The sequence below is a fragment of the Myxine glutinosa genome, chromosome 1, assembly GCF_964187855.1.
Source record: "Myxine glutinosa chromosome 1, kmMyxGlut1.1, whole genome shotgun sequence".
Taxonomy (NCBI): Eukaryota; Metazoa; Chordata; class Myxini; order Myxiniformes; family Myxinidae; genus Myxine; species Myxine glutinosa.
The window spans coordinates 311,597,915-311,625,312 of record NC_136261.1 but is presented as its reverse complement, the minus strand read 5'-3'; the positions used below and the strand labels follow the sequence as shown (position 1 = coordinate 311,625,312).

At 43.7% G+C, this 27,398-nt stretch overlaps 1 protein-coding gene across 3 annotated transcripts in view; it reads left to right on the top strand.

Annotated features, from left to right (window-relative positions):
• Window positions 1-27,398, top strand: part of TAF3 (TATA-box binding protein associated factor 3) — a 98,517-nt gene that overhangs the window by 23,549 nt on the left and 47,570 nt on the right. For 2 of the 3 annotated variants that reach the window (XM_068136312.2, XM_068136304.2), the window contains exons 3-6: window positions 14,339-16,161; window positions 16,283-16,365; window positions 16,607-16,871; window positions 17,534-17,634. In XM_068136312.2, the coding sequence (XP_067992413.2) occupies window positions 14,339-16,161; window positions 16,283-16,365; window positions 16,607-16,871; window positions 17,534-17,634 (2,272 nt within the window). Of the gene's footprint in view, window positions 1-12,724; window positions 12,798-14,338; window positions 16,162-16,282; window positions 16,366-16,606; window positions 16,872-17,533; window positions 17,635-27,398 lie in introns of those variants that run through there. The other variant, XM_068136321.2, reaches the window with a different exon arrangement.

Sequence of the window (27,398 nt, the reverse complement as noted above, 5' to 3'; positions counted from 1 at the left end):
CAAGCAAATGGCCACGAAAAGCCCTAAACCAAAAAGCCTAAACGAAAAACCCTAACCCTAACCATACAACGTTGTCCAATTGAGTCCTAATTAGGTGTAATTAACTCATTCATGTGGAGTTGTTACTCAGTCAAGCTGCACAACTACCAGTGAGGAATTAGGTCATTAGCCTACATGCTGGGAGGTCATATTGTTAAAGACATGTGTCAGGTAGCAGATGTAAACATTGTTAAAGACACGAAACAAGTGTTATAAAATGTTGCCTTTGCAGCTGGTCTCAGTGGAACAAATTAATTTATATAAACAAAAAGAAACAAAAATAAAAAACCAAAGACGTTTTCGACGTAGTGAATCGTGCATGGTTTTGTGACATTTTTATCATGTCAAAAATTTTTACTTTCCCATGGTCCATTTCTGTCCAACTTTTGATATGTTCCTAAGTAAGTCTTAAAATATAAGGAAATGCAATAAAACTAAAATTTGCAATTTTTTTGGGGTACGGCTGTTCTGGTTGTATATTGACCCGTCTATGGATAAAATCACAAACTGGTCAAACACGTGGAACATGTCTTTCAATCCTGACAAATCTCACACTCTTATTATGTCTGTCCGAAAAGACCATCTGGAAAACCCTCCCATCTACTTTCTCAATAATCTTCTCAAAGAAGTTCTGTCACTCAAACTTTTGGGTCTCACTATCTGCCATGATCTTTCCTGGGAGAGCCACATTTCCAAGCTGGCCTCCCTCCAAAGCCAGTCGCTAACTGGGCATCCTCTGTCATGTGAAATCCTTCCTTGGCACAACTGAGCTCTGAATCACTTACAAAGCTTTTGGAGCCTCTGGGTCTTTTGGGTCCTTGGGGTCATTTGGGTCGGGGTCATTTGGGTCCTCAGTATATTTTGGGTCCTCAGGGTTGGCTTAGCGGTTAGGGTGCCGGCTTAGGATCCTAGGACCCTGGGTTCGAATCCCGGTCGATCGCTGAATTAACGCCAGGGGGGTTGACTTAGCCTGTCATCCTTCCGAGGTCGGTAAATTGAGTACCAGCTTGCTGGGATGAATGATCACGGTGAGTACCCCGATTTAGAATAGGTACACCGTATCCCTGCGCATCGTAAGAGGCGACCAAGGGTTACCGTCAGGAAGGGCATCCGGCCATAAAAACATTGCCTCAAACAGGGAACCATGATTGTCATGGGGCCCACAAGGCTAACCCCCGCTCTAGCGGGGAAAATGGCCTTAAAACGATCATTCATTAATTTCATTCAGGGTATTTTGGATCTTAAGTGTCTTCAGGGTCTTGGAGGTCTTCAGGGTCTTGGAGGTCTTCAGGGTCTTGGAGGTCTTCAGGGGTCTTGGTGATCTTAAGGGTATTGGGGGTCTTAAAGTGTCTTCAAAGGTCAAAAAGGTCTTAGCAGTCTAAAGTGTCAAAAGGTAAATTCCAATAGTATGTAACTTTAATAGACTACGTAATTAATCGACAGGATGCCACTGCATTGAAACAGTACGTATTTAATAGACATACGGCTGGAAAAGATAAAATAGCAAGGTTTCTTCTCCAAATAATTTCAAACAAATTCTGGCTTCCTGACTTTTGGACCGATCACGTTGAAATTGTAAACATTTATTCCTCTTGACGACTAGTGCACCATGATTTAGTGTGCAAATATAAAAATATAAATGTGCCACAATTTTGGTGCCAAATTTAAATGCCATAAATCTACCCACTTGCAGTGAGTGTGGAGCGTGGTTTCGTCTCTCACTTGTGGCTTATTCTGCTGAGTCTACAGGACACGGTTTGCCCTTTAAGGACACTGGGTCCACTTTAGTGTGTGTGTGTGTGTGTGTGTGTGTGTGTGTGTGTGTGTGTGTGTGTGTGTGTGTGTGTGTGTTTGTGTTTGAAAATGGGCACTTAAGGATTGATTAGTTCATCAGTTATATCTTTATTTGCAGGTTTAGAGTAGATGTATTGTAAACCCCAAATTATGTCTGTGAAGACAGTGTTTAGCAGGACCTTGTCCCCCATCATCCCTTTTTGTTTTCACCGTTAAATATGCTTTATTTCTCACTGGCAGAGGCTACCCGGCGCTGGCAGAGTCCGGCTGGTTGAGCTGTTCCTGGCGGTGGTTTCGGGACGTGTTGGTCATTGAAAAGCTATGGAGTTATTGTCCTCATGGTAGTTACCTTTCCTATGCGGGCCAGCAGCAGCACTGCCTGACCCCACATCCCAATATACACTTTATAGTGGCGTCTGGTGGCTTCAAAACGGACATTATCCCAATGTGTGGTAGGTTAAAACCTTGCACATACACAGCCTAGAAAAAGTCTACACTCCCATTTCAAATTTTTCACCTTTTGTTGCCTTGTCGCCTGGAATTAAAATGCATTAAATCAGACTTTCCCACCTTTATTTACACATCGTAACCCACAACTTCCAAGTGAAAAACAAATTTTATAAATTTCAGAAAATTAATTAAAAATACAAAACTAGAATACCTTGGTTAGGCCCCCTTTGGGTTTGGCCCCCTCCCTGCACTTTTCTTCTGCTGGGTAGTGCATTTCACAGCAAAGACTCAACCATGAGCACCAAGGAGCTTTAAAAATACCTCCAGGTTAAAGTTGTGGAAAGGCACAGATCAGGGGATGGGTATAAAAATATGTCAAAGACCTTGAATATCCCTTGGAGCACAGTCAAGACAATCATTAAGAAGTGGAAGGTGAATGGTACCACCAAGACCCTGTTTAAATCAGGCCGTCCCTCCAAACTGGATGACCAAGCAAGAAGGAAACTGATCAGAGAAGCCACCAAGAGGCCAATGGCAACTTTAAAAGATCTACAGGCCTTTATTTCAAATACTGGTCACTGTGTGCATGTGACAACAATATCCCAAGCAATCCACAAGTCTGGCCTGCACGGTAGGGCAGCAACAAGGGAGCCATTACTCAAAAAAAAGCCCACCTTCAGGCCCGTTTGAGGTATGCAAAAAAAAGCAACTGGAGATTCTGAAGCCATGTGGCAAAAAGTCTGAAGAAACCAAGAAGGAACTTTTTGGCCAAAATGCAAAACGTTATGTTTGGCACAAACCCCATACAGCACATCATCCAAAGAACACCATCCCTACTGTGAAGCATGGTGGTGGCAGCATCATGTTATGGGGATGTTTTTCATCAGCAGAGACCGGGGCACTTGTCAGGATAGAAAGGAAAATGGATGGAGCAAAATACAGAAAAATCCAAGAGGAAAACCTGCTGCCCTATGCAAGACAGCTAAATTGGGATGGAAGTTCACCTTTCAGCATGACAACGACTCGAATCACACAGCCAAAGCTACACTGGAGTGGACCCTCTCCGACCTAGACCCTCTCCGACCACTACATTTTTGATGAACCCACTCAGCGCACATTGTACATTGAATGGAATTCACTCCGCCACCCTTCCTGCACACAGCACACGGCCACTTCCCAGTTATTTCCACCTCACCACTTGCTTTACCACTTGCCATCACCTTAGTTCTTCCGATATTCACCTTCAGACCTTTTGTCTCCATACATTCTTTCCAATTGTTCATCTTCTCCTTCAGTCCATCCATACTTTCCGCAATCAACACCAGATCATCTGCACACAACAACTCCCACGGTGAACCCTCCTTTATATTCCGAGCCAGCACCTCCATCACAGCTACAAATAGTTGTGGACTTAGTACTGCCCCCACCTTCACCTCAAACTCGCCACTGTTCCTGTCCTTCGTCCTTGCAGCTGTGCACGCTCTCGTACATTCCCATCACCACTCTGATCAACCATTCCTCCACTCCTAACTTCCTCAATGCCCATGTCACTTCTTCGCTTGGAACCCTATCGAATGCTTTCTCCAGATCAACAAACCCAAGAAACAACTTCTTCCTTTTCTCCAAGGACTTCTGCAACTGCCTTACAATAAAAATTGCGTCTGTCGTTCCTCTTCCTGGCATAAATCCAAACTGCATTTCGTTGATCTTCACTTTCTTCCTCATCCTCCTCTCCAACACCTTTTCCAATACCTTCATTCCATGCTCCAATAACTTTATCGCTCGATACGAGCCACAGTCCAGAGGGTCACCTTTCCCCTTGTGTAGAGGGACGAGGGTACTCAGTTCCCAATGCACTGGAATGCGGCCTTCTTTCACCACCAGATTACAAATCTCTGTCATTCTCTTCACACCCCAACTTCCCGCTGCCTTCATCATATCTCCCACAACTCCCGTCGGCCCTCCTGCTTTTCTACTCTTCATTGCTTTTATCGCTTCCTCAACTTCCTTCTCGGTTATCTTCTCTGCCGGTCCTAAAACTGGGTTACTCTCTATGTTGCCGTCCAATTCATTCTTTGCATTCAACAGCATTTCCATATATCTCTTCTACAGTCATGTGTAAAAGTAAGTACACTACATGTAAAGTTTTGACTTTTTCAACATATTTCAACATACAGCTATTTGATCTTCATTTCAACAATATTGACAGATAAAGGTGATATAATATAACAAATATCATGAAACATTTACATTTTGTAGTCCATTGTATAATTGAAATTTACATAAATGCAAATTTCGCATGTGGAAAAAGTAAGTGCACCCCTACATTTATCACTACTTCAAATACCTAAAATTAGAATCAGGTGCACCAGCTCAGGTGCAAATGATTAGAACTTCGTTAGAGAGGATCTTTGAGGAACCTGTCTTATTTAAACCTCAGACATTTCGTTTGGTTTGCTCTTTGTTGTTGAAGTGTGCGGCGTCACCATGCCTCGATCAAAAGAGCTCTCTGAGGCCTTCAGAAAGAAGGTTATAGATGCCTACGAGTCTGGGAAGGGATTTAAAAAGATCTCCAATCAATTTGAAATCAATTATTTGACTTTCTGGAGGATCATCTACAAGTGGAGAAGATTCCAAACAACTGCCAACTTGTTCAGGCCAGGCCGCCCCAGCAAGTTCAGCCCGAGAGCAGACCACAAGATGCTGAAAGGAGTCTCTAAGAACCCCAGAATGTCATCAAGGGACCTACAGGTAGCTCTTGCCACTGTTGATGTCAAAGTGCACGAGTCTGCCATTAGAAAGAGGCTGCACAAATTTGATCTACATGGGAGGTGTGCCAGGAGGAAACCTTTCCTGTCCAGAAAGAACATAAGGGCAAGACTAAAGTTTGCCAATGAACACCGAGGCAAAGACCAGCACTTCTGGAACAATGTGCTCTGGACAGATGAGTGAAAGGTAGAGTTATTTGGCCATAGTATCAGAAGACATTTTTGGTGAAAACCAAAGACAGCATTTGACCACAAGAACCTAATACCAACTGTAAAGAATGGTGGTGGAAATATTATGATTTGGGGCAGCTTTGCTGCATCAGGGCCTGGGCAGCTCACCATCATAGAATCCACTATGAATTCTTCATTGTACCAGAGGGTGCTTGAGGGTAATGTGAGGCTATCTGTCGGAAAGTTGAAGCTCAACGGAAGGTGGACCTTGCAACATGACAATGACCCTAAACATACCAGTAAATCCACCAAGGAATGGCTGAAAAGAAAGAAATGGAGGGTTCTGGAATGGCCAAGTCAAAGCCCGGATCTAAATCCCATCGAGATGTTGTGGGGGGATTTGAAACGAGCTGTGCATGCAAGAAACCCCTCAAACATCGCACAGCTGAAATAATTCTGCATGGAGGAGTGGGCAAAAATTTCTCCCAGTCGATGTTAGAGACTGGTAGACAGTTATAAGAAACGCCTACTTGAGCTTGTTTTTGCCAAAGTGGGAAATACCACCTATTATAGCCAAGGGTGTACTTACTTTTTCCACATGCAAAATTTGCATTTATGTTTATTTAAATTATACAATGGACTACGAAATGTAAATGTTTCATGATATTTGTTATATTATGTCACCTTTATCTGTCAATATTGTTGAAATGAAGATCAAATAGCTGTATGTTGAAATATGTTGAAAAAGTCAAAACTTTACATGGGGTGTACTTACTTTTTCACGTGACTGTATCTTCCTTTAATTCCATCTGGGTCCACAACGATTTGTCCCACTTCATCCTTCAAGCAACTCACCCCCATCAAATCGCACCTCTCTTTCGCTATCTGCTTTGCAATCCTGAATACCGCTCTCTGACCCTCTTCCGAATCCAAGCGTTCTCCGAACATTTTCCTACATCCTACATGCTTTTTTTTTTTTTAAATAGCCGGATGCCCTTCCTGACGCCAACCCTTGGTCACGCTCTTACGATGCGCAGGGATCCGGTGTACCTATTCTAAACCAGGGTGATCCCGGTGTGTACCCCGGTTTAGAATAGGTACACCGTATCCCTGCGCATCGTAAGAGCGTGACCAAGGGTTGGCGTCAGGAAGGGCATCCGGCTATAAAAAAAAACAAAAAAAAAACATTGCCTCAAACAGGGAACCATGATTGCCATGGGGCCCGCAAGGCTAACCCCCGCTCTAGCGGGGAAAATGGCCTAAAATACGATCATTCATTCATTCATTCATTTCATTCTTCCTGCGCCTTTGCTACCTCTTTCTTTGCAGCCTTCTTGGCTGCCTTCTAACTTTCATGTTCTGCCTTTTCTGCCCCCGTACCCTTCGCCTTCGGCCGCTTCTTGAACTTCTCGTCAATCCTCTTTCCAACTTCATCATCCCACCACCATGTTTCCGACTGCCTTGGTGGTCCTTTCGTCCATCCACATACCTCACCAACGGCTCCCAGCAGACTTTCTTTCATTGACATTTCATTGACTTTTTTATTTACTGAGCAAAGCAAATGCTTGTGATAATTGCAGTTTCTGCCCCAAAAACATGAGAGTGAAAAAAAGACAAACAAGTAGATGGCACAAAAATGTGAACTTGTTGAATTCAATATTAATCGGTAGCTTAATGGTTAGAGCTTGCACCCTAAGTCTTGGAGGTCGCCGATTCGAAACCTGGCTGAGTCGTACCAATGACTTTAAAAATGGTACGTGCTGTTTCCTTGTGTGACACACAGCATATGAAAGACAGAGCACGGATAAACAACTATTGGCAATAATAGTGCGGGCTCATAAGTGAGCTTGTATTACTGTATTATATAAGACTAGCAGAGGTACCCGGCTTTGCACGGGAGTGGGAGGAGGAGGGGAGGGGGAAGAGGAGGGGAGGGGAACGGGGGGGAGGGGGGAGGGGGAAGCGGGGGAGGAGGAGGGGAGGGGGAAGAGGAGGGGAGGGGAATGGGGGGGAGGGGGGAGGGGAAGGGGGGGAGGGAAGGGTGCGGGGGTGCCCAGGGGAAGAAGGGCCCCTCCCCTCCCCCTCCCCCCCCTTTCCCCTCCCCCCCCTCCCCCTTCCCCCTCCCCCTTCCCCCTCCCCCTTCCCCCTCCCCCCTCCCATCCCCTTCCCCCTCGTTCCCCTCCCCTTCTCTTCCCCCTCCCCTCCACCTCCCCCTTCACACCAGGGGGGTTGACTCAGCCTGTCATCCCACCGAGGTCGGAAGTCGGAACTCATTGTCGTCAAATAAATGTAGCCTGTATGTTTCACTCTTTGTCACATGCCGTTGGTCCCATGTCAATCGGATGAAGTTGAAAAATTAACGTTACGAAGGTTCTCTGGGACGTACTGATTCCGAATAATGAAGTTGAAAAATTAACGTTCCGAAATACGCTAATTACGCTAACAGAAGCGCTGGAGGGAGCACTGCGCTCCCTCCCTTAGATTCCCTCCCTCTTCTGCTAGCGCTAATTACGCGTAACACACTAATTTTAAAACCCGAAGTTTTTTTAATTTTAAGGTGTGCTGTAGTCAGAAGCGCTAGAAGCGCTGCGCTCCCTCCCTTCGAATCCCTCTCTCTTCTGCTAGCGCTAATTACGCGTAACACACTAATTTTAAAACCCGAAGTTTTTTTAATTTTAAGGTGTGCTGTAGTCAGAAGCGCTAGAAGCGCTGCGCTCCCTCCCTTCGAATCCCTCTCTCTTCTGCTAGTGCTAATAATACGCTAATTTTAAAACCCGAAATTTTTTAAATGTTTATGTCTCCGTGACATTCCTGGGACCATCCCGAGTCGAACAGTACTTTCCGCTCGCAAATCCGTCCACGGGTTCTCGAGATCTTAGAGATCATAGATAGAGGCCAACTCTACTTTATATATATAGATTATATGCATTGCGAACCATGGTGTCTATCCGTGCATTTGTCTGTCTCCCGTTTACAGCGGCCACTTGACATGCTGCATTTGAAAAGCTCCGCACACAGGCAAAGCTCAACGTTCACTTTTGAAGTGGCATGAATAATGTTGATGCCAAATTTTGTTTCGCAAGCAGGATATTCTACATTCTTTTTAGACAAACCCAACCTCCTCTGCCCGATGTTGCACCACCATTTCATGCTTGGCGGTATAAGTAGATCAGAGCTTTGTCTCAGAGTGAAGCCAAGAGTGCAACACAATTAACCTTTTTTAAAGTCCATCAAATAATTAAAATTGATAGATTAATTAAAACTTTTCCCGTCAATGAAGACGGGTACTTTTGCTAGATATTACCTCTGCCACCAAAGGTGGATGGAGGTTATGTTTTCACCCCTGTCTGTCCGTTTGTGAACAAAATATCTCAAAAAGTTGTGGACGGATTCGGACGAAATTTGGCAGGGATGTGGCGTATGTGACAAGGACGTAATTCGATTTTGGTGAAGATCCGGATTCGGATCCGGCTCCTAAAATTTTTAACGTGATTAAAATGTTGTGATTAAAATTTTTTAAGTCCACCAAATTTTAAAAGTCATTCTTCACCATTGCGAGATAGGGCCAAAAACGATACATAGCAGGATATCTCAAAAAGTTATGGATGGATTTGGACAAAACTTGTTGGACAGGTTGTGTGTGTGACAAGGAAGAATTCATTCATTTTTGGTGAAGATCCGGATCCGGATCCAGCTAGTAGAATTTTGAAAGTGATACTTCACCATTGATTGATATGGCCAACCAGGCGGAGGTATGCTGTTTAGTGAGTGACATTCTAGTTAATGTGTGTGATAAAAAGCATGATTCAAAACTAGAACGGCACTCAGTAGAGTTAGGTAGGCTGAACAGTTTATGTTTTGTAACCCACTGATAGGCCAAATCTGGATTCGAACCTGAACCAAAATCTAATCGGCTTGTTCTTGTTGCCTAATCAACTCGTCCACCAAGTTTAGTCATAATTCGTCCACAACTTTTTGAAATATCATGTTATATATCGCTTTTGGCCCGATCTCTCAATGGTGAAGAATCACTTAGAAAATTAAAAACTCTCGTATCCGAATCCATATTCAGATCTTCACCAAAATCTAATAGAGTCGGTCTTGTCACACACCCAACTGGTCCACCGAGGTTTGTCCAAATCCGTCCATAACTTTTTGAGATATCGTGCTATATACCGGTTTTAGCCCTGTCTCCCAATGGTGAAGAATCGCTTTAAAATTCTCTGATCCGGATCCGGATTAGGATCTTCACCAAAATCGAATCTATTCTTCCTTGTCAGACACCCAAAAACCGGTCCACCAAGTTTCATCCGAACAATCCATAACTTTTTGAGATATCCTGCTATATATCGTTTTTGGCCCTAACTCCCAATGGTGAAGAATCCGTTTTAAAATTCTAGTAGCCGAATCCAGATCTTCACCAAAATCGAAACATGTCATCCTTGTCACACGCTCTACGTTTCCGCCAAATTTCGTTTCCGAATCCGTCCACAACCTTTTGAGATATCTTGTTCACAAAAAACAAAAAACAAACAGACAAACAGACAGGGGTGAAAACATAACCTCCAGCCACCTTCGGTGGCGGAGGTAATGGTAGAAAATGGTCTCACTTTCTAGGTAATCTTCAGTCTATAGACCACTTCAGTCTATAGACCACATGTCTCCTAAGTAAAGTTCATGGGTTCTGATGTTACCCTTAAGTCAATGACAGGTGTATAGCAACAGTAAGCCAACAGTGGTGTTCTTCTTGATAACCAATCATAAATAGGTGATCAAGGTTCAAACTGTTCACTAAACAAATTTATGCAAGAAATCAGACAAAACGTTGCCTTCATGGGGTACCCCAGGATAAGTGAATTTAAGTGTCCAAATATGCTCAGATGGCCTCTCAGAGCATCTCGACCCCTAGAGCTTCCAGGGACCTAAGTGCTCCCAGACAGTTGTCCTGGCAGACTACGCCTCGCTTCCCTCGTCGAATCACAGCTGTCTAATTTAATGAACCTAACCATCTACTTTAAAACTTAATGAAAACCCTATTTCACCTGCTTTGAGCTCATGATCTTGTAGGATATCTAGACATTGAATACATGGTGTATTATATCTTAGCCAATTACACTTTTGTTGCGAGAGTTACGGCAATCTCGGAAACAATTTTTTTTATATATCCAGAGCGATCGTATTTACCATTGTCACTACTGTTCAGCAATTGTGAAACGTATTCAATCAAAACAGTCCTTTAATTCTGCAGGTGTAAGTTTATCTGTCGTTGTGACACTGTGGCTTGAAATAAATATTTGCCGTACTTTATTATTGCATCAGCTCCTTCAATGATCCTTGAAAAGAGGGTTATGTTTAAAGCCGTCTAAATATTACATACATCTTTCCATTTATCATACCTTCTCCCCACTCTTCCATTCCCTTTTCTCAATTTACCGCCCTTCCCCCTCCCCACCCGCAACCTCCTTTCTTTGCACATGTAATATATAGATGGCCTCTTGGGTATGCAGTTTGCAATCGCCCAAGCTAATGTTAATTCACATGTGTAAGGAGACTTTGAAAGGAAGTGGAGTTAATTTCTGACTGTCCATCACAGTTTGCTTTCCTAATGCGGCTCAAAGATCCTTCCTACCGCAGTTTCCCATGTTAAACAGTCGGTCCTTTTCAACTCGGAACCCCCCAGGACCCACGTGGGCCGAGGCACGACTTAATGGGCAGCTTAGGAGACTGGGCCGTCCCAGTGCTGCCACTGAGGAGCGGTCATGGTGGGGTGGGGGAGTGAAAGAGGATTTTCTGAGCATGTGGGAGTGTAGAACAGCTTCAATTATACATGCCGTAATGTATTAATAGACTTAAGAGAGCAGTAAAGTAGACAGAAATGCAGTTGAAGAAACAAAACTTTGCTCTTCAGAGCTCCAGTTGAGCGTAGGGAGAATTTTTTAACATGAGTTCCCTTGGCTTATTGACCTGTTCAGGCAGGGATGGTGAATTGCTGAAGGAATGTGCAAAGAAGTTACTTTTCATTATTGCTATTATTTACTTCGTATATTTTTCAGGTTGGTGGGCAAGGGATGATGCATCCCTCACCTTTTCTCCAATCCTGACTTGAGAGACACCATGTCTGGCTAGCTCTGCAATCCAGTGGGAATGCTTATATGGCTGCATGGCTTCCTGCAACGAGCAATCTTTATGGCTCCTATCTGAGTCGTGGGAATGATGTGCAGATAGCGGTGGGTGGGTTAATGGCTTGAAAGGCTACGTTTCTCGACCAGTGCTTGAATCCTGAGCTTTGCAGCCTCCAGGAACTTTATATAACTTAACTGTGTGCAACCCTTTTTGCATTACAGTTGTTGGCACCTTCAGATACATCTTCATTGCTCAGAAATTGGCTTCATTGATTGAGTCAAACTTGCAACTTTGATCACAGGAAACGTTAAACACCTTTTCTTTATTCTCGAGCAATCACCACTGTTATGTAGGTTGCATCTCAAGGTCACTAGGAAATTGAGGCTTTCCCCTGTGATTTCACCTAAAGGGAGTTTGTAATGGACATCTGTGGCCTGTTGGGATCGCTTGCCAAAAAGTCTGATCGTCGTTTTTCTTGTACCATATTGCCAAATCTATTTGTAGTTTGGAAGATCCATATTCAAAACTGAAGGGACCACCAACGAGCATCCCTGCTGTGTAGGCCAAGGTTCAAATAGTAACGTTTGGACCACCAAGCGGGCCGTTTTGAGCGAGCTGTCGAAACGTCAGAACCCGAAATTTACCTATTGAGCAGCCATACCAGGTGTTGCCACCTTCAGTTTTAAATTTTCATATATACGTCGATTACACCATGGATTCTGAAGCCAATTCAGAGTGATCGGGCTGTTTCCAAATAAAAAATGAGACAGAAATGGGCAAAATTCAATCTCGTACAAATCACACTCTTTATATACTTAAAATATTTTGACACTTCGTGCTCAACTACTCATGCATTTGAAGTGCAAAGTCTTGTTGAACATTGCGGCCAATTATTGTAAGGCTCAGTGGTAAGCCTGCAGAGGCCCCTGCTTACTCGGCATTACGTTTTGCTGTCGCAGCGTAATCCTTCTAGTTTGTCGTGCTTAACGTTGCTAGTTGGTCAGTCTGGCAGTATTTTTGTTTGGCAGAGATTTTGGCCTCGTGACAAGGGTCCGTTCATTTGTTTCTCGTTATTTTGCTGGTCTTTTCTTGCCGTAGTTTCTTGCCGCATTGAGACTGGTGTGTCTTGATACTGCACTGATCTTTTTCCGTGGTCTTTATTGCGGGTGTTGGTTTATTTGTGCAAACCTTGGAGAATATTAAAATCTGGCTTGTACCACCTCGCGTTCAGTGTTGCATATTGAGGACCCCTTTATATTTATGTTTCTGTTGCTGCTTCTGTGCTGAAAAACCTACATGAAGCAATATGAATTTGTGGTTGGATGTGTTGTTTCAGCTTTTCTGTTTCCTGGCCACTGACCTAAGCGGAGGTGAAGTGTAGGAAAGCATTCAGTGAGGCATGATTAAATGGCGAGATGAGTAACAAGTGCCGATGGTCACCAACGATCATTTGTAAGGAGTTTGTTGATCTTATAATAATTTTTAATTCTTTTTTTTATCCTGTTGTGGAAGGCAAGATGTGAACACTTTGATAAAAAACATTTCTACATCTCCTTTATGTCTGACTTCACCCACACTGCTTTTGTCATTCTCTCTGGCGAACATTGTCTGCAGCCAAACCAAACGGCTGTTCCTCATTACTAGCCATCAGGAGCTCCAAACATGGCTACACGAAGGAGTCATCCAGAGGTTTATGCACATGCTGGCTAATCCAACTGAATGCATCAGGAAGGGGAATAACTTTGTAGAAAAAGAACAAAGGACTTTTAGAAAATTTGTTCAGAAGACATAATTTGGCCTTGCCATGAGATTCCCTGGGAAGAGAAGGAAGGGCGTTTCAACTTTTTGAAACAGAATGTACATTTTCGTCATTTAGGCAGGTAACAGTGCAAGTTTAGTTCACCTTTGAAAATCCGCTTGATGTTCACCCTGAGATTAATGGCACTGTTTGTTGTGCACAGCTCTTTGTCATCGACTTATTTTTCTCTGCTCGGGATTTGCGAGGCGGGGGGGTGAAATGGTTGGAAAATCCCGTCGGCCTTTTGTCTGCCTCCTTATCTTACACAATATATCAAGCAGCATGCGTGTGCTCGGGTGGTGCCTCATCTCCATGTCGACTTAAGTAATTGTGGATTTCAAGGTCATTCGGGATTTGATACGAAAGTTGCACCCGTCTGGTGAACTCATTTCCCTCCAATAATCCAGGTGTTTGCGGCTGGAAACCGGACTCTATTGAACACTTGCGTTGGTCACATTGTTTTCCCCACCGTCAGATTTGTTAATGTCTGCTGGCCTATTGCATCAGGCAGTTTTTGCCACTTGGATTTGCAGTTTGGTGCCAGAAAGCGCCACAGATAAAGTCCAAGAGTTTGTTGCCCTTTCAGTTGGAATCACCTTCTAAGAACAAAGTCAAATGTTTTCAGAATCTCAGCTTACCATGTACTTAAAAAAGAAAGATTATGAAACGACCTGTATTGGTTTTTCGCAGAGACGATTGAATGCATTTGGTTTTGCGTCTTCTGTTTTCTAGTTTGGATTATTTCCTTATTTCTTCAAGATGTAGCTGCATTTGTTAATGTAGTAATGAGATTTATTGACATGTGATTTACATCTATTATTGTTTTATTGCTTTGTTACGTAGGGAATTTGCAATGGCAGCGCTGTGTAATTCGTAATTCACATCTAAAGAGAGCCGGCACAGTGATCTCGCATGCAGCTGTTCTGATTTACAGCATGTTAGCCATCCTTCCATGACTAAGAAGGCTGAGGATGTGAAAAATATATTGAGAGTATTGTAGAAACTTAATGATGTCGTTTTCTTTCCTTTTGACACCTGAAAGTCTCACTTTTTCTGTGACGCTAAAATTTGATAGGTTGATCTTGGTGACCAACGTGCATGCATTTGTGTGTGTGCGTGTGCATTTTTTGTGATTTATTTTGCTGTGGTTATGTCGTCGAAATGTCTTTACAAGTTTGATTTCATATTCCCGCAGAAGAAGATGAACCGGTACCAAGAGATGGAGGAACCTCAGCTGAGGCTATGCAGATATCTCTGGATGAAGATGATGATGAAGAAGAGGAAGAGGATGAAGAAGAGGAGGAAGAGGAAGAAGGAGAGTTGGTGGATGGCCTGGAGCCAGGGGAGATTGTTTCTGATGACACTATTATGCGTAAACGGACTCTTGCTATGGCTGCAGCGGCGGCAGACAGCAGCAGCCCAGGGTCTCCAGGATCACCTCCATTTGTCACCCAGGCTTCACAAATTAAGCAGCCTAGACTTGGAATAGATGTACGTGAACCCCTTCGGCCCCTAAATATACAACAAGAACAACAACAACAGCAGCAGCAGCGGGCACCACCTGTCTTATCACCTGTATGTTCAGCAGACAACTCTGACTCACCTCCTTCATCGCCTGAGCCTCCACAGCTTTCCCTTGTACCCAAGTCAACCAAACTAACAACTGAACCTAAGAATTTCACATCTACATCAGTGCATTCATCACAAACCAAAGTAAAGCCATCAATCCAACTGCCTTTAATACAAGGGGCCTCGGCTGGCACAGCCAAAGTTGTAAAGTCTCCCAAAAGCTCAACTGGGCCTGCTTCTGGAACTAGTCCAGGAAGAATTTCAAAGTTGGCTGGGCAAAAGTCTCCTGCACGTGAATGCAAGTCTCGGGCCCAGTCAAAGAGTTCAAAAGGATCCACAAAGCAGAAGTCCAAGCTAATCGTGCTGGGCACGAACAAGACAGAAGACTGCACTAAAGCTTTGTCAGTGTCCCTGGCACAAGAGAAAACGTCAAAGGAAGTGCTTAAGCCGTTATCTACTGGCATTTCACCACCTGAAAAAATTGTGGATGCCACAGGAAACAAAACTCAGGAAGATCGAACAATCATTGATTCGATTGATTCTGTCATCGCACAAGCATGTTCTAAGCAAGAGGCTGACCCATTTGCTTTCTCCGAATCAGATGATGAAGTCCTCACAAGTCCACGTCTTCGTCCTGTCCAGGATGGCACCAAGAGTCCACTTGATGTAGCCTTTATATCCAAACCAGCACTTGATCCAGAATTGGACTCAACAGTCGGCCATGGAGAACCGATGCACCCAGGGTCATCGTGGACATTGGATGATTCTATCAATGAGGTTGTGCGTAAGGCTAGCCTGGATGTGCCAATCTCTCAGCCACCGAGCCCAATTATGGATGTCTCATCACAATCATCCCACTCTCCTTCTTCCTCCCCAAAACAAGACTTTGCGAGTCAGCTACTGTCTGAGCAAAAGGTCTCTGTGGCCGAACCAGTGTTCGCACCAGGTAGAGTCAAAGCAGCTGCTTCTGAGGTTCGCAGGAAACTGAAAAAAGAACTTCGATTGAAACTAAAGAAAAAGGAGAGGATGAAGGAGAGGCTTAAAGGACGAGAGAAAGGTCGTGATAAGGTAAAGAAAAAAGACTATTTGAAGGAACATAAAGGAAAGGGAAAGGTCGGCAAGGACAAAGGAGCATTCAAACTAAAAGACCGAATAAAGGCAGATGGAAAGGGACGAGATATTATGGGGAAAAAAGGGAAGGAGAAACACAGGGACAGGAAAAAAGACCGTGGCAGTGACAAGGCAAAGGATAAGCGGAAAGAAAAGTTCCAGCTTGGAAAGGCGGGGGGCTCATTCTCATTGTTTGGGGCAGTGGCCCAGGGAAAGATGGGTAGGGCCTCAGATGTTCCAGGAAAAGACAGACACAAGGAGAAAGATAAGAAGAAGGACAAGAAGAAGAAGAAAAAAGAGAAAGGCAAAGAAAAGGATGAGAAGCACAGGCATGACAAGGTAATCGATTTTTCCTTCCCTTGTGGCTGACCCATTTGATAATGTCCGGGAGGTATTTGTTGGTTTGCTTGGACATAGTATGTACCCTAACTCTTGATTTTTTTTCTTTATCCTGACACAGATCATCAAGCAAGAACAGCCCAGTGGTAGCCCTTCACCTGCCATCCCCAAACTTACTCTTAAGGTTGGAGGACAACTTCCACTGTAAGGAGCTTTGTTGTTCTTCTTCCCATTATCCATTATTGTTTTTCTTCTTCCCATTATAATTTTCTTCAAATATTAGAATAGGTCTCCTTTGTAATAAGTAGAAAACTAAACCAGAATTTCTTTATTTTTTTTGTTTTTAGTTCTAAAAAGTTTTTAGTTTTTGTTTTTTTAGTTCTTGCTAAAAAAAAACTTTGTTTTGTGGTGGCATTGCTTGTTGTTGTGTGCACCTTTTCTACAGCGTGATCCACCAGGCTAGTGGAGACAAGAAGCTGTCCCCTGCCCCATCCCGGTCCAAAACGCCACCCCCTCTGGGCACAGCCTCTTCAACTTCATCATTGTCTCCAACACGTTCACCTCCATCATCACCCCTACCTCACTCAGTCCTGCCAGGCAGTTTGCGTGGTCTCTCAGAAGGTGGCTCATCACCAGAATTTCGCTCACGGCCGATTTCAGCATCCACGATGGCACGGACCGTGACCACCGAGACAATCAGTACTTTTGTGGTGAGCTCAATGGGACAAGATGCTCACCTTTATGGCATACCTAACTGTGGCTTGCATTTTTTTGGAACCGCTGTATTCAGAAGTGACTGAGGTCACTGGCAGTTTGTTATGAGCGCAGCCAGTTGACTGAAAACAATATTGCAGCTGCGGGTGGGGATTTACAAGCTCTCATGGTCAAAGGTTTACCCCTTAATCTTTGTTTCATGAGAGGTGGGACCATGTAATTCCAGATGGGAAGTGCATGTACGTTTTCGCCTTCCACATGGGACCTATCCTAAATTATGCTCCTGCTGATGAGTATGTCTGCAATGAAAAAGAACATCATGTCAACTCTGAAAGTCTCTAAAGGGTCCTAATGTTCCAGACCACCCTAGTTCAATAGGTCATCTTTCATAGAAGAAAAAAAAATGCTCAAAAAATAATAAGGTTCATGCTTTGGCTTCGCCATGATTTACTCCCCAGGGCAGCATTCTTTGGACTTCCAAAAAGTTTGAATGTTGATTTAACTGTTGTTGAAAGTGAGTGTCCTGGGATAGAGGTTGGCATGTTTGATTATTTATTTATTTATTTTGCTTTAACGTTACCTTATTGCTTAGATCAAATTGTCTGTTAAAGGCCATAACATGTTGTTATGTTTTTGCTTCATACATTGCCGTGTGCAGGATGAACAAGGCAACATGGTATGGATTTGTCCTGGCTGTAAAAAGCCTGATGATGGAAGTCCAATGATTGGCTGTGACCTTTGCGACGACTGGTATCATTGGTGAGTTTACGAGTTCAGAGCGTGGGGCAGGTTGTGAGGGTAGGGCAAAGGTCATTGGTCAAAGGGGGAGTAGAGTTGAGGAGAGATAGAGAGGGTGAGTGACTGAATGTTGTGGGGAGGACCTGGATGGCATGATTACACAGATGTGCGAATGGCAAATACGAATTTTCGTTTCAGATAAGGCGGATAAAACGACCAAAAATTTTGAAACGATTCCCTTTGATTCACGAACAGCCTCTATTTTTTCAGCTGCTTTTGCAGTCACGTTGCTTCACAGGGTCAGCCCATTTCCTGACCACTTGAAGTCCACAAAAGGCGAACTTGATGCTGGCGCCTAACGAGGAGGCTGGTTTGCTGATGGAGCCGAATGGATTATGAGGGTTTTTGCCATGAAAATGCTGGCACCGTAACCATTCCCTTGCTTTTCCTTAATTCTCTGCACTCTTGTTGCACTTCGTCGAGGCAGCTTTTCCCAGAGGCAGAGAAGAGAAAAATTACTTTGGTGTCTAAATTTTGGAAACGAAAATACTGTCTTCTAAAATATGTATATTTCAGTTGAAAAGGTGAAGGGAGCAAACTCAAGCAATGGAATTGCGACGAGGACTCAAAATAGCGGTTGGCATTGGATCGCACGTTGTCCTTGTTGACCTGTAACAAATGTCTTTTGTGTTGAGGCCGAATCGATGTTTTGTTCTGATAACTTCATGTTACTATTTAAAACAAAAACACATATGTGCTGCTGTATCCATTTCAATTGCGCAGATCAATGAAATTGCAATTTTTGGAAAAACTAAGGAAGCATATTATTTTAGGTTGAGAAATTTTCATACATCAAGCCTTTGCAAGGTGATGAAGAGAAAAATTAAATTAATAGGGAAATAACATGTGACTGACAATGAGATAAACAAACTAAAGAATGAAATGAATGAATGAACGTTTTAAGGCCATTTCCCCCCGCTAAAGCAGGGGTTAGCCTTGCGGGCCCCATGACAATCATGGTTCCCTGTTTGAGCCAATGTTTTTTTTTATGGCTGGATGCCCTTCCACCGAGACACGGACTTTTTCTCTTCTCTGCCTCTGGGAAAAGCTACCTCGGCCAACCCTTAGTCGCCTCTTACGATATGCAGGGATACGGTGTACCTATTCTAAATCGGGGTACACACTGGGATCATTCATCCCAGCAAGCTGGTACTCATGGTACTCGCGGAATGATGACAGGCTGAGTCAACCCCCCTGGCGTTAATTCAGCGATTGCCCGGGATTCAAGCTGAGGATTCTAGGATCCCAAGCCTGTACCCTAACCGCTAAGCCAAAACCAGGCTCAGATAAATAAACTAAAGCAACTTTGAAAAGTAGTACAAATAAAAATACATCTAATAAAATTAATATATAATGATAGGAATAATTATATATTAACAAAGTAGTAAATAAAATGTAAAAATTATGAAATAATTTGTAAAGGAGAATTGGAGAGAAAACATAGGGAGAGAGAAAAAGTTTAGGAGGTGAGATAGATAAAATGAGATAGGAAAAATAAAAAGGGAAAAATACGAGTGAAAGGATTGAAAAATTACTGGAGACAAAATGTCTAAATTATTGAAAAGTGATCATTGTTCCGGGGAGGAGTCAATCTGCCGATCCTATAGATAAGGTTGTGTGCTCTTTGCGTTTACTACTGTCTGGTTTCTTGAAATGGAGAGAAATACCAGAGACCGCTTTGCGACTGAACGGATGTCCAGGAACGTTGAAATGTCGATCAAATGGGTTGGAGAGGTCTGTGCTATTGGTTCATACATTGAGCAAGTGTTCACGGAAGGCCTGCCCAGATTAATTGATGTAGATCTTCTTGGAGAGACTGCACATGATTAAGTAGGTCACATTTATGGAGGTGCAATCAAAGTGGTCCTTCCCTTTAATCCTACTTTTGGGTCTTCATCCTACTTGAGCAACTTGGTTGTCTTGATGAAAGAGCAAGTGTTAGTGACTCTGTGAACACTTGAACGTTCTTGGTGAGAGTTCAGAGGGTAATGGTCCTTTATCCAACCCTGCTCTGACCCACTCAGCTTTGACTCACCCCAGCTTATATGAACCTTCTCCCCGATATCTTTTCTCTTTAGCTCGGATGAAGGGTTAACCCCTGAAACGTCCGCTTCTCCTTGCTTCCATGACATTTATCCGTTCTGTTGATTTCATCCATTGTCCAACACCTCTGTCAATGCAGATCAACAACTAGCCTTCAGCAGCAATACTAGTTAGCCCGTACCCTGCACAGCAGGAGACGTGTGTGTGTGTGTGTGTGTGTGTGTGTGTGTGTGTGTGTGTGTGTGTGTGTGTGTGTGTGTGTGTGTGTGTGTGTGTGTGTGTGTGTGTGTGTGGGGGTGTGTGTGCGTGCGTGCGTGCATGCGTCCGTCCGTACATCCGGGTCGTACCTTTTTCACTGTTACGTGCTCCTCCCCAAACCCTGGTCACGGTGTACCTCCGAGCCCCGAGAGGAGTCACGGCAGAAAGATGTGTTATTCTGTGTGTCAAAGATCAATGGTGAAACCACACCAAAGGTACTCAATTTGCCGACCTCGGAAGGATGACAGGCTGAGTCAACCCCCCTGGCGTTAATTCAGCGATCGACCGGGATTCGAACCCAGGATCCTCGGATCCTAAGCCGGCACCCTAGCCGCTAGCCCAACACCAGGGCTTGTTCCCAAGAATCATTGGAATCTCCTGCGATGAAGCTAACTCTGAGGACCTTTCACTCACTCACCACAGGCAGGTAGGTGGTCTTTCTGTCTTCTACCGACTCCTCTCCGGCCTGCGGAGAAAAAAAAAAACCACCTTTAGAGGCAGGTAGGTGGTCTTTCTGTCTTCTACCGACTCCTCTCCGGCCTGCGGAGAAAAAGAAAAAAAACACCTTTAGAGGCCATTTTTCCCCGCAAAGCGGGGGTTGGCCTTTTTCAGGGACCGTGGTTGTTTTTTTGTTTTTTTTCGTCCTCTTTTTGAAGCAATGTTTTACGGCCGGATGCCCTTCCTGCCGCCAACCCTTTTTGTCGCCTTTTACGACAAACAGGGAATTACCAGTGAACTGGTACTCAATTAGCCGACCTCGGAAGGATGACAGGCTGAGTCAACCCCCCTGGCATTAATTCAGCGATCGACCGGGATTCAAACCCAGGATCCTAGGATCCTAAGCTGGCACCCTAGCCGCTAGCCCAACACCAGGTTTCATCCAATTGACCTGAAATTAAATTTACCATTTGGGTTTTGTCATCAAATTTTTAACAAAGCTTTACTATAATAATATGGAAAAGTTAAATTAATAATTTTGTCAAAAGGTCAAAGGTCAGCATCACAAAATCGTCAATTTTCGTCCAATTGACCTGAAATTTTAAGAATTTGCATATTGGGTGACAGAATTTGTTCACCAACAAAAAGCTAGAAGCTGATTATTTTTTTTAGATCTAAAATTCAAAGTCAAGGCTGCATAAAATCATCAATTTTCATTTCGAATGAATCAAAATCAAATGAAAGAATCAAATGGTGAGCAGTGATTCTGGATTTTGGGAGTTTGACGAGAAGGGGGTTCGTGGAGGACCGCATGCACCCTGCAGATACATGGGGGAGACAACGCTGGTGCAAGACCAGAAAGGAAGCTAAAGAAGACAGAGAGACCACTGAGCTGTTGGCGACGGCAAATTTTCCATCACCGGCAGGTATTATTGTATTCATTTAGTCAGTAAGGTAAATAGCTCGGAAGATGACAAACAGTGTACGATATTTAAACGACCCAAGGACTGGCTGATGGAATTTGATGTGAACAAGCATAAAGCCATCAAAGCAATTATTTTCTTAATGGGAAAATGTGACAGCAGGTGGCGTATAGATACAAGATTTAGCTTTATTTGTAAAAGAAACATTCAAGCAAAGTGCAGCGTCAGGCAGCAATGATTAAAGAAAGTCACGTTTTAGAATGCATCAAAATTTTAGAATGCAGAATTCCATTTTGGGGTTGCACTATGTGTTGGACGGATCTACAGCTGCTCCTTCCAATTCAATCAAATTTACGTTTTCTGAACCTGATCCATACTATTTTTCTGTTATATTGTTATGTCTGGGGGAAAAGCAATATCTAGAGCCAGGTAGATCTGTATAGGTAGGTATTCGTCTGTCGCGATAGGGAATCTACCTGTAATAAGTTCTTCATGTTTAGGCGTTTGTCGGGATAAGATGTATGATTGTGAATCTACCAGGAGATTCGGGTGATAGTTAGTTATATTAGGGAATAATGAGTATAGCCCTTGTATGTCTCACCTGGTAATCAAACCTTTGTCCATTATGGCACTGCAAACCACATAAACATTAGTTATGACCTTTAGTACAACACTAAATGACGCCCTTCCCGCTGACATGACTTAGGAAGAAATCGGGCTGGAACACCGCCACAATTGGCCGCCACCATTTACACCTCCGAGAGGCCTACCCGCCTCGCATAGCACGTGCTATAACACAAGGACCACGGGGTCGGGGACGGGAGTGGCAGTGGCGCAGTGGGCGTGACCTGGACGAGCCGGCGAGTCGTGGGAGGCTCTGATTGGCTGAGCAGTGCACCAATGTGACGTCATCGGCCGGAGATATTACCGAGGGTCGGACGCCATTTGAGAGAGATGAGACGAGAGTTGAGATGAGAGCAGAGTCCCGACCTGAGTAGAGAGTTCACTTCAGTTGAGCCGGAGGAGTTGAGTTGAGTGGAGTCCGGAGTGAGAGTTGATACGAGTGCAGTTCGTACGAGCAGTTGCCGAGCGCCATTGAGTCAGCAGTTCGTGTGCACAGGCAGTTCGGAACGGAGCAGTTGGAAGTTGGGTGACGAGCGCCATAACCAAGTTCAGGCAGTTCAGATCGGAGATCCTGAAGACGAGTTCAGAGCACGAGGGGAGCTTGCTGTCCTGCTTTGAGGCCTCGTGTGTGAACGGAGTGGGCATTGGCTCGGGCCTTTGCGTTGCTGTGGTGCTCGGAGGCGGTCGAAGAAGGCCTGGTGGCGGCCGAGCAGGGCCGTGTTACAAGAAGAAGATGACAGAGACAGATAAGCCCGATATCCGCGTACATTTTGCACCAAAAGACGTGTTTCTTTCGTAATTCATAATCCCCCGTTTTGTATTTGAGGTCTGGAGTGCGGGATCCCGATTTAGAATAGTTCATTACCGGCGAGTATTTTCCTGTCCTTGCTTTTCATTTAATAAATCGTTGTATTATTTTCTGTATATACCTGAACGCAATTTCCTGTTTGATTTTAATAGATAAGGCTGCAGGGCTCTCGCTTTGTCCCGCCATTCCGCGCGTTTAAGTGTTTGATTTGGAATCCGCTATTGAGTTTTCGCCTTGGAAGTTAAAGCCTTCGTCACCGGCCTCCGCAACTCTGGTGTTAATCGGAGTTGCGCGACAATATGTTTGTGCCTGTGTGCTGTTTGTATTTTCATAGGAGATTTACCATGATTTACCATGTATTTTGCTTTTCCTTTGTTCCAATTGGTTCATCTGATCATATGCTTGTGAGAGTCAACATCTCTGGCAATTCTCCAAGAGCTGCCTCAGCACGTGTGAGTCTGGCAGTTCACTCAAGCAAATTGGCAGGGACAGCAAGGCCAGCCATCCCTCTTCACCACTGGTCTCCTCTATTTACTGTCCCTGCTGTTAGTTCAGCCTGGAAATTCTTCCACAGAAAACTTCTCTCTTTTGTGCACAGATTCATCCCATCTTGTCTTCAGTTATCCCCACCCTTCTTCCCACCCATGGTACACTGGATCCTATGGTGAAGCAGATGTTGCTGTGAAACAACTTCCCTTCTGTACAACCCAACAACCCAACCGAAGGCAATCTCATTTCATTGCAACAAATTTGTCCACTCTCAAGAGAGCCAGAAAACAGCATCTATCCAACCTAATGATTGAACTTTCAAATTTGCATCCATTCTCTAATACTTCTATTAGAGTCTAATCTAATCTAATCTAATCTAATCTAAAGTCTAATCTAATCTCTAAATCTTCCCCATTCTTCCATGCTACCCAGATTCGTCAGCGCAGCGCTGTCACGGCCAGAGTGCCGATCGGTCCCAATGGACCGGGCCCTTGTCTCACGTCTGTCTGCGTCTGACTGCGTCTGTGACTTTGTGAAGGCAGGGTACACCATTCCTGCATGTGGGGGATCTCTGGTTCACTCCTGCGAGATCAATCGGCTGTCTCCGTGCCGCAGACTTGTTTGAGAGAACTGTCCGGGGCTATAGAACAACAACCACACCGACACATTCAAAGCCAACATAAGCGCTGCGCATCATACATCGCGCTGCGTAACTTACAACATCGGAGCCTTGCTCCTTGTGGTGGTGCCTTGTTAAGTCTTGCCTTGTTAAGTCGGTCTCTGGAGTTTGCTCCCCTTCCATCCCCACCCTCATTTCAAATGGCACCAAAGTCGAGTCTGCTCATGAGATGGCCAAATGCCTCAATTTTGTGTTTGCTTCCAAATCCTGTATCCCCAACCCCTCTCTTTCTGTACCCATCCTTTCCTGTCATACCAAAATGCTCTAGGATTCTGTCTCTTACACCTTTCAACTTTCAACGTGGAGAAGGTTCTTTCAACCCTCGACTCTGTTTCTGCAACGGGACTGGATGGCATCAGCTGCCATGTCCGAAAAACATTCCTTCCTGCTGTTGTCCATCCTCTCGTCTGCCCTTTTCAACCTATAATTTGCCAAGTCATCTTCCATCTGCTAGGAAATCCACCAACATCACTTCATCACATAAAAAGGTGCAAAAACGGATCCCCTTAACTACTGACCTACAGTCACGTGAAAAAGTAAGTACACCCCATGTAAAGTTTTGACTTTTTCAACATATTTCAACATACAGCTATTTGATCTTCATTTCAACAATATTGATAGATAAAGGTGATATAATACAACAAATATCATGAAATATTTACATTTTGTAGTCCATTGTATAATTTAAATAAACATAAATGCAAATTTCGCATGTGGAAAAAGTAAGTACACCCCTACATTTATCACTACTTCAAATACCTAAAATTTGAATCAGGTGCGCCAGCTCAGGTGCAAATGATTAGAACATTGTTAGAGAGGATCTTGGAGGAACCTGTCTTATTTAAACCTCAGACAATTCGTTTGGTTTGCTCTTTGTTGTTGAAGTGTGCGGCATCACTATGCCTTGATCAAAAGAGCTCTCTGAGGCCTTCAGAAAGAAGGTTATAGATGCCTACGAGTCTGGGAAGGGATTTAAAAAGATCTCCAAACAATTTGAAATCGATCATTCGACTGTCCGGAAGATCATCCACAAGTGGAGAAGATTCCAAACTGCCAACTTGTTCAGGCCAGGCCGCCCCAGCAAGTTCAGCCCGAGAGCAGACCGCAAGATGCTGAAAGAAGTCTCTAAGAACCCCAGAATGTCATCACAGGACCTACAGGTAGCTCTTGCCACTGTTGATGTCAAAGTGCACGAGTCTACCATTAGAAAGAGGCTGCACAAATTTGATCTGCATGGGAGGTGTGCCAGGAGGAATCCTTTGCTGTCCAGAAAGAACATCAGGGCAAGACTAAAGTTTGCCAATGAACACCGAGGCAAAGACCAGCACTTCTGGAACAATGTGCTCTGGACAGATGAGTCAAAGGTAGAGCTATTTGGCAACAGTACCAGAAGACATGTTTGGCGAAAACCAAAGACAGCATTTGACCACAAGAACCTGATACCAACTATAAAGCATGGTGGTGGAAATATTATGGTTTGTGGCAGCTTTGCTGCATCAGAGCCTGGGCAGCTCACCATCATATAATCCACTATGAATTCTTCATTGTACCAGAGGGTGCTTGAGGATAATGTGAGGCCATCTGTCGGAAAGTTGAAGCTTAACCGAATGTGGACCTTGCAACATGACAATGACCCTAAACATACCAGTAAATCCACCAAGGAATAGCTGAAAAGAAAGAAATGGAGGGTTCTGGAATGGCCAAGTCAAAGCCCGGATCTAAATCCCATCGAGATGTTGTGGGGGGATTTGAAACGAGCTGTGCATGCAAGAAACCCCTCAAACATCGCACAGCTGAAAGAATTCTGCATGGAGGAGTAGGCAAAAATTTCTCCCAGTCGATGTCAGAGACTGGTAGACAGTTATACGAAACGCCTACTTGAGGTTGTTTCTGCCAAAGGGGGCAATACCACCTATTAGAGCCAAGGGTGTACTTACTTTTTCCACATGCGAAATTTGCATTTATGTTTATTTAAATTATACAATGGATTACAAAATGTAAATGTTTAATGATATTAGTTATATTATATCACCTTTATCTATCAATGTTGTTGAAATGAACATCAAATAGCTGTATGTTGAAATATGTTGAAAAATTCAAAACTTTACATGGGGTGTACTTACTTTTTCACATGACTGTATAAGCTTACTTCCAATCAGTTGAGATGAAATCCTTACTTTTTTCCAACAACCTAATCTCAGATCATCAATTTGGTTTCAGACCAGGTCACTCCACCTTGGATATGCTGCTTCTACTCACCCAACAATGGATGGAGGCCCTCAATGTAAGACATGAGTTCAGGGCCGTCTCTCTGGACATATCTCGTGCTTTGGATAGAATCTGGCATCCCGCCTTAATTTCCAAACTCTGCTTATGGCATCCAAGGCCAACTCACACACGGCTTACTGACTTCCTTTACTCTCATAGCCAATGTGTGGCACTCAACAGAATCCTTCCATCTCGTCTCCATATCAAGTCTGGAATTCCCCAAGTTCTGTGCCCAGTTCTATTCCTGATCTTCATAGATCTCTCTGACTCTGGAAAATCCCCCTTTATTTATTTGTTGATGACTCCACCTGATTGTGTATAAGATATCGCTTCATTTGACAAGGGTGGGTATTAGATATATTTTTACCCTCGCCAGAGTTGTTTGCCTCGCGGTACCGTTTGTCTGCCTGTCTGTTTGTCTGCACAGAATAAGTATGATTTTCTCTGCAACCGTTGATCCGATTGACAGGAGATTTTCACCATATGTGCAACTCCTCCTGTAGAAATTTTTAATGGCAATTATGACGTCATATGGTGCGTGGTAAGGGCGCCATCTTGGAAAAACCAAAAACAATTGCACCTCTATATCTCTGAAAGCGCTGCATAGAAAAAATTGAGACATGGCTCATTGTAAAGAACTCTCCATGGGGAATAACATATATTAATGATGATGTCATGATTCGACTCATACAAAACTTCATCCAATCAAGATGAAATTTGTTGAGCATCATCTATGGATAAATGAGTCAGGGAAAAAAAAAGATGACGTCATCAGTCACGTCATCAGGCCGCCATATTTGTTTTAACACAAAAGCCTTAAAATCACTAAAAACACATCCTGACGAGGGTCTGCAATCTCTGATTGCTCTTTTTCGTTCCTTGATTAATAGATCTTAATTATAAAGCAAATATTGTCTCAATCAAATAACAGAATAGCTGTTTGCGAAGAGAGGAATACATAGAGGTATTGTAGAAGCTTTTCATGATATATCATTTAAGGGAATCAACAGAGTAAATACAAGTACAGTATATTCTTTCATCTGTCGGAAGGGGATATAAGTAGGTTAGATATAAGATATAAGTAGGGATATAAGCAGAGAGAGAGAGAGAGACAGAGACAGACAGACAGAGATATATATACAGACTTGGCATTTAATATGGAATATTTTTTTTTTCTTGATTTGGGTTTACTTTC